Here is a 12,927-nt window from a genome sequence, read left to right on the forward strand (position 1 = left end):
CTTTCACTTTTAGGAAGAAAGAATGGATGCCTTCCACCTCTACTTTCTGAGACACTGAAACACTACTAAAAACATTTATAATCCTCCATGATTGGAGATGTAGCGCTCATTTTAAACTACTCTTATAATTCAACAATGTTAATCAGAAAATGTCGATGTGCACTTCATACAGGCATTGCTTTTTCCTAAGCAACGTAAATCTGACAATAAATTAAAAGCTACATTTTTAAAACGTTTAAATCAGAGAGCTGAGATAGAAAAAAAATCACCCCAATAGTTTAAAATTATTTACCATGAATCAGCTGATTAACATTTACTTGTTATCAGAATATACCAATCAAAAGAACAACTCCGCTTGAAAAAACATACCTACTCCCAACTAACATTAATTATAGGATTCGTGTGCCTACATTCATTTTTAATCATAAACATTTTCATGGAAGTCGCTCACAATATGAAGTTAAATATCTGCCTGGCTGAAGACCTACCGGCCACAATGAAAAAAATTATGAACACATCTACCTCCTGAAAGGCAGGGAAGTAGATTTATCACGGCATATATATATATATATATATATATATATATATATATATGAAATTTGCAAAACAAGTGTCAGCTACAGCACACCTTTAAAAATATTACTGAATTATTCTGAAGAAGAACTGAAGTTCAAGTATGTGCACATTGCCCAGAGAGGCTTAGGGCACCACAGCCCTTTCTTAACACCATGTGCTGCAACATGTATTCCCAGTCACATGCCAGGAGAACAGTCACACAGCTGCACAGCTTTCCCATCCACACTGGGGCTGCATCCAGGCTTGACATTTGCACAGAAAATTCAAAACATCTGGATCTCAAGTACTACTTTATACACAATGCTTTAAATATAAATTCTATCAAGTCCACTGTATTTACTGCTACCTTGAGGTAATCAAAGGATGCGACTGCAGTGACCCAGACGCCTCAAGTGATGGAGATAAACTGGGCTTCTTCCTTGCGTTAAGAGGAACAACCAGATAGAGAAGCCCTCCACTTCCTCACGAAAGGACGGCTGCTCTGCCAATTCTTGTAAGATATATTTAGCTATATATATTATATATAGGTCAAATGATATATCATGCAATGGAAGCAGTAAAAATAGATGGTCGTAGACAACGGGACTTCAAGCAATAGCTGACTTAAACCAAGCAAAAAAACTGAACTAGATAATTTTATCTAGAGAGCTAAAAGGAGTAGAACTACGACATTTAATATATGTTACTATTAAAAACATATCATATCTCCACTTCTGACTATCAGATATTATTATAAATCTACTAAACAAAGGAGCTCTAAAGTCCCTGGTATTATCTCTTTTTATGAACAGTACTCAAACCACTTCTTAAACACCTCTTCAACTGAATAAATTCAGCTCTTTTGCTTTCATGTAAGCGCATGTTTTCCAGACCCATACTCATTCAATTTTTTTTATCTTTACAACCATCTCCATCTTGTGACCTTGGCATTGACAGCCTAGAGAGACAATTTATAAAATCACAACCAAATTAGTATTTCAGTAGTTCTGCTCTCCTTTAAATATTTTCAAAGTTTCACTTCCAAAAATACATTTCTGTACTCTATAGGTTACATTGTGTTTTACATTAGCAGTCTGCATCACAGTCAAATAAAGCATGTGATTTAAATCTGTCCAGTCACCATCATATTTTCAAAGGGAATGTGAAAATAATGGTAAATAATCATTATTTTCTTCCCATCGCACAAATAGTATTAGTTCAAAACAAAACTGTTAACACAGTTGATAATCAAAATACAACAAAAAGGAAGCAGATGCTAAAAGTCTGAAAACATATACGAACTTGAAGCAAACTTTCAAAAATGGCAGTGGCACTAACTAGTCCATTGCCTTAATTTTTCTGATCTTTTGGAATATAAGTATTTGAACTCTATTACTGAATGACAGTAATTGTGACTCTCAGTGCAGGGGTTTAAGCCAGGCCCAGAAAAATGCTATTTATGAAAAATCTTTATTTAAATGCTTCTTCTGATTGTCTTTGGGTTGCTGAGCAATGTCAACTACATTCCAATACTCTAGGAGATATTATCTTGCCTTGACAAAGCGGCCACTGCCTTTCTAACTGTATCGCATGCTGGTGTGCCAAAAGATCCTTTGCCTCACTAGTGAGAGGCACATCTTCCACTTTTGGCAAAACACTTTGGAAGCGATTCTCATCTACTTCACAGCCCTCTGATCTGTCCTCAGAGTTGCTACTCTCCATGTATCAAATAAGGCAAGAAAATACATGAGAGAGTCACTAAAATGCTCTCTTAATAAAAAAAGAAGTAGTTAAGTGACTTAAGTCTGGAATTTTCTAGCTCTGAATATCTGACATTCATATTCTCTTGATTTAAGCATCTTACTTGCAATCTCCTATTCCTTTATAAAACTAAACTGGGGGAAGAGAAATCGCATCGTGCAGCATCACACCAGCACCTGGGTTTAACACTTCACTTTGCCACCTGCCCTAACAGAGGAAACAATAGTAGTAATGGACTGTTTTTGTCCTACCCGATGGACAGAAGAGGCAAACTGGGTAATACAGACATTTGCTAAAAGCAAATAAATTATAACAACAAGGAGTCTTGAAAGAGTTCAGCAAAAACCAACCAGCACTTCTGGACTTCTCTGCCCATTACTCACTTGAGCATTTCTACTCTGCACCCCTAACAAAACAGATGCCTGCTTAGTGACTTTCTCAGTCCAGCTCCTTGTTTCAAGCCCATTTAGCCCTTCCTGCTTATTTCCAATCTCTACAATTCCAATTTTTCATCAGTCTCCTTGTCCAGCACATCTTACACTTCCTGACCCCCATTCTCACATTTCACCTTCCATTTATCTTCCCTCCTTCACCTAGACTTTGCATGCTGCCCCACATAAGTATTTTCTGACTCTGAAGATTCCTCATCCAGGAAGGTGCTCCTTCTTTTCCCTCAGGGTTCCCTGTATAGCCAAGAAAAGAGCTGACACCCTCATCCCTCACCAGACCGGTTTCTTCTTACCTGTTTTTCCCTGCCCTACTGGTTTTCAGTCCAGTTCCCCTACTTTTTTCTTCCCAGGCTTCAGGTGCCATCCTCCTTCTCCCTACCCCCAACTCCTGATTGCTTTGCTTTCCACAACCTACTGAAATTTCCCCCACTCTCACAAATTCCAAGGCCAATCCCTCTTGTTCCCATCCTCCTTGTTCCAATGCACCTCCTCTACAAGGCCAGGGCTTTCTCCTGTGCACAAAACTAAGCAGCTTTTAGGTCTCGGAATTAAGATGATGAGGACACAGGACAGAGAAACTCCCTGATTTCAATTAACGTACCAGCAGTCCAGCTTGCAGGAATCTTCTGCAAACGCAGCTGCTAAAATCTAAGTCTTCCCCTAGCCCATGCTGATTTTTCAGTGCCTCCCAAACCAGCCCAAATGGATGATTTCTGCATGCAAAAATACTGCTACACTGTACATGTTTAAAACCCTCGCTCAAAACCAAGATGATTTAAATCTGCAAACAAACAACTCACATTAAGAAGCTGAAAGAAACTTCCTCTCCTCTAGCCTTGTTAAAAAAAAAGAAAAAAAAACAAACAAACAACACTGTATTTTAGCTGAAGCATCCATAAGACTCACCAGCTCAGAAAGCTTTTGCCAAACTCCAACAGTTTTGGCTAAGCTCTAATCACTTGAAAACACAGTCCTGTAACAAACAGCAACAGTAAAAAGATCCTTGGTGCCACAAGGATCACCATTATCAACCACAAACATAGTCAAACTTCTGTAAGATCATTTACAATCTCCAGTTATTGACCAGAATCTCAATATAGCAAGTACTGGGCCAACACAAGATAAAAAGGTAGTTTGTTGCCTTGAAGAACTTACAACCTATTATGACAAAAGACGACTACTACCCCAAGACCAAAACATACACCGAATGATCCCATTCTGAGATCTACAGGATCTGGTAGATAACCGTCCACAAACTATTCATTACACACAATCCACATAGATCAACACATTATCTTTCCCAAACTAAACACTAATTTGATACCAAAGATAAGATGCTTCTCGAATCTGCTCATTTTATCGTTCTTCTACTATTCCCCTTTTCTTCACTTATTCTACTTTTTCATACCATAGAAAATCATACAGTATCCACTTATGAGTCCTTTATCCCTTCTTACTCCATATTGCTTTGACTTATCTCCCTTGCCCTCATCACCTTCTCTTTCCCAAACTCCAAAATCCTTTATAGAGCACATTTCTCCTTTCTCAACTTCTCTAATTAGGATTTCCTTCTCTTCTTGGCTTCAATGGGAAAAACACTGGGGGGGGGGGGGGGGGGGGGGGAGCGTTGTGTTGTGGGTTTTTTTTGTCAAATAACTGTTTTAAATTGAATTCACTAACCAAACTATACAAAAGGCTGAGAAATCTCAGGGGGAATGCTGAAAAGAAAAACAAACTAACAAACTACTAAGTGCCAGCTACAAGGAAAGAGGAGCCTGCAGGAACACTTAAAGAGACTACTGCCCATAGGAAAGCTTGGAGGTGCTGATCTCGGAGCCCTGATGAAGTACAGCATGGCCTGAGGTCCCATAGTTTTTTCCAATTCCTCCTAGACAGAAATGAAACCACTCAAACACAGAAATGGGGGCTGATCTCTGTCACACTGTGTCAAACTCAAAATGTCGAGGCAGGTGTGATACAAGTAGGTTATTCTGACTCCCCAGTTCTTCAACTTCTTTTTGCAAAAATACAGCTTTGGTACCATTTCCCTGCTGCTCTGACCTTTCTTTTCCAAACTTTGGCAGAACACAACTAACCTGATCCTTTTCTACTTTGCTGCTGCCGACGGGAATGTGAATAGCTGCAACGAAAACCAAAAAAGACTAGTCGCCTTCCGCTATGCAGAAGAACACAGACACCTCACTGAAGTCACAACAGTAGTCTATCCTCAACCAGAGATTAACTCTGCAATCATAAAACTAGCTCCTGCTACTTGAGTTCTGTAGAAACTACTGATAAGCGCTCATGAAAACATCATCTCTCTTCTATCTGCCCCAGTGGAAATGCCTCAATCTCTGCTCTACAGCCTGTTCTTACCCAACGTGAAAAATAAACCTAAGTTTAAACATTGGTGTGAAATATTGAGACACATTTTCAAGCATCATGTGGCATTTCAATTATTTCTTCAAAACATGAAGTCATAATTTTAGCAATTATTTAAGTTGCATGGCAACTGAATTTAAACACTGTAGTAAATGGCTAAATCGTTTTTGTAATTGTCTGTATGCAAGATATTCCAGAATATGAAACTGCACACCCTCTGAAATTTAGTGGAAAGGATGACATACAGAGAAGCACAGACACGTTGTTATGCCATTGGTTACCTTTATAACAGCGTATTACAAGTAAGCTAAGGTTAAAATACATACAGACTGTAGAAAAATATGCCATCTGAAGCACACCAACAAATATTATTTTTTTGCTGGGGCATTAAGTATGTGCATGCATAAGTACATCCAAGTAACAAAAGATCTTGATCTGCTGGGTAAATATTTAGGCTACCTAAACAGTTATGTATCGTTGTGCAAGACGGGCAGGAATCGCTCAAATTACTACAGTCTTTATCCCAGACTGCGCTTAAATGTTTCTGTGGCCTGCTTAACATTCCAGGCATACTTCTGGCAAGGTAGCTCTGGCGGAGGTTCAAACTGTCCTTGTCCAACTTTCACTTACTATAAAAACATTGTTTAATATAGAAAAGTATACACAGAGACATATGTTTCTTATTTCGCAGACACCTAGAATACTGACACTTGTGTTCGCTAACTCCGCGTGGAAATTTTTAGGCGAAGGCTTTCACGCGAGGTCGCGCTCTCCGGGCAGCACCCGCTGCAGACGGCCCACGCTTCCAACAGGTTTAAGCCATAACGCTTAAACGTTGCTTCTAACGCAGTGCAACCGAAACACCTAAACCCTGTCCGTATTTATTCACCCTAATTAAAATGAAAAGGCCTATCCCAATCTTACCCCGCACCGCCAGGCCCGAGAGTTGTGAAAACGCCGTCCCGAAACAACGCAGCAGACGGGTAATTTGTAGCAGACCGCGTATTTGTCAAATTAACTGCAGGAATTTACCGGTTTGCTTACCTCCACGCAGCGTTATCTTTTATGAGGAGGTAATCTACCAAATTACTTCAGCATGCCTCCAGCCTGCTGCTGCCAATTAGTTCAGCCCGGCTAATAAATCAGGATGGCCGAGCCACTGGGGTACAGTGGGGATAGCCCAATACTTGAGGCATAGAAAAGCAGCCGGTGGGTCCCTGCCTGCCCGTCTTCTTCCCCCCCGCCCCAAACAGAGGCTTGGTCTGAGCACCCACCACGGGAACAAAAAAAAAAACCACCACCCAAAATTCCCGTTTTGTTTGCTCTAATTTAACATTAACGCTGGCGGCAAGCTCGTCGGCCGCCGGGGCGGGGGACAGCCCCTCAGGTCGCCACACGCATCGGGCGAGGAGGGCCGGTGTGACAGGGCTTCCCCCCTACCCCGGCCCGCCTTCCCGCCTCGGGGCGAAGCGAGGCGGAGCGGAGCGCCCCGCCGACAGCGGCACCGGCGGCCCCGCCGCCCACACCCTCCTCCCGGCGGCCACAGCCGGGGCAAGGCAAAATGTCGCCGACGGGCCCGGCCCCGCCGCCTCCGGCCTCCCCGTCCCCCTCTCCCCGCGCCCTCTCCCCCTCAGCGGCGGCGGGGCCGGCGTCCGGCGGGGTGAAGCGGGCTCGGGCCCTCCTTCCCCCGGGATCTCCCTCGCCCGCCAGCGGCTCCCACCCCTTACCTGTCCCGGGGGTCGATCCACGAGGTCTGCCGGGTATTATGGTCGATGTAAAAGACTCGCCCGTCGAAGTCCCTCGCTTCCTCCCAGCCTGCGGGCAGCGGTAGCTCCGAGCTCTCCCGGCCCCGCTGCCCGCCCGCCGGCGGCCCGCCGCCCTGTCCCGCCGCCACTTGCTGTTGCCGCCGCCGCCGCCCTCCGCTCAACCACGGCATGGCCGCTCCGCCGCCGGGCCGCCGCCGCCGCCCAACTCCGGTCGAAACCCGCTCCCCGCCCGCCGCCGGGGCAGCTCCCGTCCCGCGGCCGCCCGCCGCCTCCTCCTCCTCCTCCTCTTCCTCCTCCAGCACTAACAGGCGGCCCCGCAGGGAGCGGGACTCGGGCGGCTCCGGCTGCGCCGCGCCGGACTCATCCTCCTCCGCGCCGGGACCAGCCCCGCCGCGCTTCCTAACCCCGCCCGGGACCTGCCCCGCTCCGCCGCGGCTCCCAGCCCCCGAGCTCAGCCCGCCGGCCCGAGCGCCCCCGCCCCGCCGCTCAGCAGCGCCGCGCCGTCGCCTCCCCCCGCTCCCGCCCGGCGCCTGCCCCGGCCATCTTCCCTCCCTCCCTCCGCCGGGGCCCGGCCCCCGCCTCCGCCCCGCTGTTCCCACGCCGCGGAGGGCCGGGTCGGGGGAAGGGGCCGGGGACCGGCCTCTCGCCCCAGCCCCTTCCCCCGACCCGGCCCGGCTCTGCGTGGGAGGAAGAGGGAAGCGGCGGGTCCCGGCCGGGCGGCCGCACCCCGCGGCGCGGAAGCCGGGGCCCAAACCCAGACACGTCGGCTACGGAGAGGGCGGCAGCCCTTCGGCCTGGGCCTGGGTCGGGGGAAGGTGGCTGCCGGGCCCGGCGTGTCCTGCCCCGGGGCTTGTGCTCTGCTGCGGCCCGTTGGGGACGCGGGGGAGGGTGAAGGAAAACGCACCCCGCGGTGCCCACCCGAAAAGCCTCGGGGGTGCTGAGCAAACTGGATGTGTGTAGGGATGTGGTGAAGAGACGGGGGTCAGCTGCAGAGCCAGGAAAGGTGATGGAGAGGTGTTGAGGACCACGCGAGTCACACCCATCGTGCTATATTGATACTCAGATAACGTATGGTGGAAAATTATGCATCTGACTCGCCTGACATCTCAGGCCTTAACCTCATCCTGCAGGAGCAGAAAGCAGCTGTGTCTGTTTCGACCTGAGCCTGGAGACCACAATCCAGAGTTCCAGCTACCACCTAGAGTTAAATTCCCCGAAACTTAGAGTTAAACTTGAGCTGTGGCACTCTGTGCCTTTCCAAGATGCCGACTTCAGTCAAACCTTTGAAAAACCTGGAAATAGAGAGTTCAGGTAATGCAGGCTAAGCTTTTGAAAACTAGGAAACGAGTTAATATATTCTCAATCTTAACTCAGCCCCCTGAAATCAGCAATACCCTGCCAGGGATTATATTGCAATGTCAATTATGCTCCACTTGCATTCACTGTTTTAAGTTACAGCTCTATGAACATTAATTGCTGCAGTGTGGTTATAAATGCATGAAATTAGAGGACTTTTCCTCCTGACTTCTTAGGCCTGTCCTTATTTCTTTTTACTTCTCCACACCCCCCCACCCGGACCATTAGTTATCAAAGAACAGAGCAGTGCATGAGAGAGGTGGTATAGATAATAGGACAGATTGGGCATTTTACCTATGTTTCATAGGTTATTTCAATCGTAGTAGACTGGAGTCTTCTTACCAGGGCTATTGTCAGCAGTGAGGTGTGATAGAAGAGCAATATGTGGGTTTAGCGATGAAAGCAAAGCAGGGTATGAAACTCTGAGGGCAATGGTGAAGTAGATTTAAAATGTGGTAAAGGTGTAAAATTTAGCAAATGCGAGGTTGTAGATCTGATTTTCAAAAGCACAATGGCTTATGTTTGGATCAGCTCATCTCAACGGAGAGTTTGCTTCAGCAAACACTGGGTGTTAGACTATCTTGTGTGGTCCCGAGAGTTCAGCGGTATCTCTGGGAACAAGGTGCTGCTTATGTGCTAGGGATATTTTTGAGGCATATTTCAAAGAGGGCAGAGTTAAGGCATGGCACAAACTCTCTATTTTTCAGTGTTTGCTGTGTTTCTATTATTTTAAGTATGTCTCCCAGATTTTCAGAGGTTTTATTTAGCAGAGGTAGGCATTCTCAAATGGTCCAGGTCTATATTAACAATGTTTCGGGACATTGGATTTAAAAAAAAGAAACCCTGTCCTCTGTGCACCACAGCTCAACTCTGCCTTCGTTGCTTTTAATGTCCTTGCAGCAATTACCTTAGCACAATGTCTGCACAGCACAGCGCCATGCCAAGACACTGGACTAGTTCATAATACCTGGAAGCTGTAGAGCCAGGTTGCTATAATGAGCCACAATTAGCCGTGCAGAGGATACATGCAGCGTCACCCTCCAGCATGGGCCGGTTCTTCCTCATCAGTCCCCAGAGCCCCAAGAGAGGGTCAAGCTTCAGTGAAGAACCTGTAGATGGATGTAGATGCAGAAACTGTGTGTGAGACTGACCATGGAGGCAGCAAAAAGATTTCAAATAGGGGTGGGGAGCTCAACACAGCAGTGGGCAAGAGGGGAAATGACAAGACTGAGTGTGGAACATTTCGTTCAGCTCACAGCCCTTCAACTAAATTCTTGTCTTAACTTTGGCAAATCACTCCTGGTTAGAGCCAGAAAAGGACTTGGCTGGGCTGTGGTTTCTCAGGCAGAATTATGATGCAAATGTTCCGTGTAAAACATGAGCTGTGTATCCAGTGGGGCCTGGATCTCATGGACTCATTATAAATGCAGCTGAGGATGCATATGCTGCTATGTAAAGGACAGGTCCAAGACTCTCAGGTGCACTGTAGCTGCTTCTGCAACGGATAGGTTACAGCTCCCTACATCTTGAACAGACATGAAAAAAATGCTTAGATTCTGCCTGGGCAAAGTTTGCATGCTAAACACAAGAACATGTCCTAAAAACTTCAGATTTAAAAGTGCCCTAGACTCCAGATTTAACTTTTAGGCTCACTGTGTTTAGAAAAACCATTAGCTTCAGTTAGGAGCTGCAGCTTCTTAAATGCTCATGAATAAAGGTGTTGAAAAACCTGATTCCAAGAATCCAGCCAACTGTGCACAGAGCTGCCTACAGTAACCAGTAGGAAATGATAGGGCTAGCAGTTGCCTCACGAGAACAGAAACTCCCTCTGTCTGCAGCATGCTTGCGCCAAGATACCAGGCAGGAACTCTCCATTATTTTTCAGGCCAGAATGGTACCCTTCCTCGGATGTTACCTCATCCTTCTGCCTGTTCCTTGGGAGGAAATGAACAAAGCGTTCAGGAGCCAAGGATTATTTTTGAGTAACATGAAGAGGCAAGAAGAGAAGAACCTGAAAAAGTCACTGTAGTTTTCATGCCAAAGCACTAATTTGCAATGCGTTTTGCCATCCTTACCCTACAATGAAACTCTCCCTAACCTGTCTCCCTGCTCCCTCCCCTTTCTTTTCCTTCTTCTTGCACGTCTGTCATATTTCATTAGAGTAAAGGCAAAGAGAGGGATGGAGAACCCGATGCATCACAGCATCTCTCTGTTTTGGGTTGCAGAAAGAAACGTCTCTGACAAACAAAGACAACCTGCATGATATGGAACAGGTAATAACATGGAAGACTTAGAAGAGACTGAAGTCTGTGACAGGAAATTAAATGCTTGCGGTGCATATTTTAGTCGATCTACACAAATGCCAATGTATCATATTTCATATGAAGGTATACCTCTGTAAATTTACATCAGTCCCTTGTCTCACTTATATCTTTTCCATATACACATCATACAGATCTCAATTCTCGTGTATTTCACACACCTTCATTCCACACCTGTGTTCCTTTTCTTCCATTTTTTTCCACCCACAAACATTGCTCACACATTCACTCATTCCTCAGGCACACCTATTCCCATTAACTCAAAATTACATAAGTAGCTTTTCTTTATGTACCCTCCCTTGTCGTCTTCAGAGTTTATAATCACAGATTCTACCTACACATCTTCTCAGTTACACGTGCTCTCATAACCAGGTCTGTAGCTGATATCACATTTTCCACAGAAAATGTAGATAACATTTCCCACTGTACGTTGTTGATATAAAGTTCCAGCTTCCCTACTGTCCACAGGAAAAGCCCCTTAATTCTGCATAAAAATCCCAACCTCATTTTGGCACTCCACTTCTTTCTCACAATTGCTGTGAAACAGCAGCCAGTCAGAACTGTTATCTCCTTGTGTATAACAGCTCCATCCCCATCTCCTAGTTGTGAGCACTTACCTGCAGTTTATTTCCCATTTCCCATTTCCCATATTGTCTAGCCTGTGTGGGCCCTTTATATGCCCTCACACCTAACTAAAAATTGTCACTTCTCTGTGATCATGTCTTCTGGAATGGCAAAGCAAAGGCTCCTTCATCACCACTGTCCTGATGGCCAGCTATCACACTCATCCTGCAAGCTGCTGCCTGCTACTTTTCCCATATCCAACAGAATAAAAGGTTCATAAGAGACCGAGACATATTAATTAGCTCTGTTCCTCTAGGTCCCTTTTGTTCAACACACACACATATGGAAAAATACAAATATAAATTAGAGGTAGAGATGCACACACATATACATATCTCCGAAATAAATAAATATACATACTGCATATGACAACTTATTATCTGCTTGAATTGCTTTACTGCCAGGAAATCTGACTCAGGGGAAGGCTCTCCTTGGGCTGCCATACAGAGATTCAAGCATCCTCTGGCGTGGTAGATAACAGGCTGGATGTCCTGCTTCTGCAGCCACAAGCTGGTGCAGCATCTGAAGTTCCTTTAGAGGGTCGCTGGGCAAAGGATAGATCTCACACTTGGGTTTAAGTATGTGGAACGAGGCAGGACATTGGCCCTTCCATACAGGATGTAGTAGGAAGCACGATCAACAGTTGCCCACTTCAGAGGAAAGAAGAGTAGCAAACCCTCAACCTGTGCTTGCTGTCAAATGCCAAGAGCAGGGCTCCGGGAATAGAGGGTGTCGATAATCGCTCTCTGGCTCAGCTACAGGTGTGAAGGGTGCTGAGATGGAAAGCAGAGATGTAAAATCCCTGAGGGCTTCCAGGGTGGGAGACAGAGGAGGGAGTTGTGTCTGTGTACACATGAAGGAAGCAAGTCTTTCCCTCTACACACTGAACAGGCGTGGTGAGAGACTCTTATTGAGGGAGCATACTTCCACAAAGAAAAGAGACTGAAAATCCCAAATCAGTGGGGAAAAAAAAACAGAGGGGAAGTCTGAAACTAACATGAAGTGCAACTAAAAGTTTTCATAAACAAGGGTGTTTCATCAAGGGGCATGTATATAGGAGAAGATTTATTCATTCTGTGGCAGCAAGTCCATCTGAGAAAAGGAGAAATAGTCCCACAAGCCTTTTGTAGTCATTGATATTTTTCTCCCTGCCTTTTTTCTTCATAGTAATTCCAATTAAATGGACCATGGAATGTCTGTAGTCACGGTCTTTGGGTCATTAGTCCACATCCAGCCAAGGAAATAATAACAAGCTATTGTTTGAGCTTCGCTTCCTGGTAGGGAAATAGCATAAAGAGTTGCATTGCTGTAGTGCACAGTATGCCCAGGTGACACGTGAGGTAGGTGACAAATAAGACAGTACATCTGGGCACATGAAGAGAATAGGACCTTACAGTATTTTTAGTTCAAGTGTTAAGGGTGCGGCTAGCCTTTGAATGAATGCAAACCAAGTGCTGAGAGACTCACTGCAATGAAATGTATATGCAACTATTTGTTCTCATACAATTATGCCCATAAAACACTGAAATATGTATATAATGTGCTTTTATAATGCACATTTGAAATTCCATGGCATGCAAAAATTCTTCATTTATGACACTGATTTAATACACAGTATATAGCTGGAATTATTGAACAGAAGATTTTAAGAAAACTAAATTATATAGAAACAGGAAGATACACTCCTCTAGGCTTCACAGCTTCATGAGACTA

The 12,927-nt window shown here is 45.2% G+C and overlaps 1 protein-coding gene across 6 annotated transcripts in view; it reads right to left on the reverse strand.

Annotated features, from left to right (window-relative positions):
• Window positions 1–7,461, reverse strand: part of WWC3 (WWC family member 3) — a 104,571-nt gene extending 97,110 nt beyond the window's left edge. For 5 of the 6 annotated variants that reach the window (XM_064437099.1, XM_064475627.1, XM_064475620.1 and 2 more), the window contains exon 1: window positions 6,875–7,461. In XM_064437099.1, coding sequence (XP_064293169.1) covers window positions 6,875–7,083 — 209 coding nt within the window. In that variant the 5' untranslated portion in view covers window positions 7,084–7,461. The remainder of the gene's footprint in view (window positions 1–6,874) is intronic. The other variant, XM_064437090.1, reaches the window with a different exon arrangement.
• Window positions 7,462–12,927: the final 5,466 nt, after the last annotated feature.

Source organism: Phalacrocorax carbo, chromosome 1, assembly GCF_963921805.1.
Source record: "Phalacrocorax carbo chromosome 1, bPhaCar2.1, whole genome shotgun sequence".
Classification (NCBI taxonomy): Eukaryota; Metazoa; Chordata; class Aves; order Suliformes; family Phalacrocoracidae; genus Phalacrocorax; species Phalacrocorax carbo.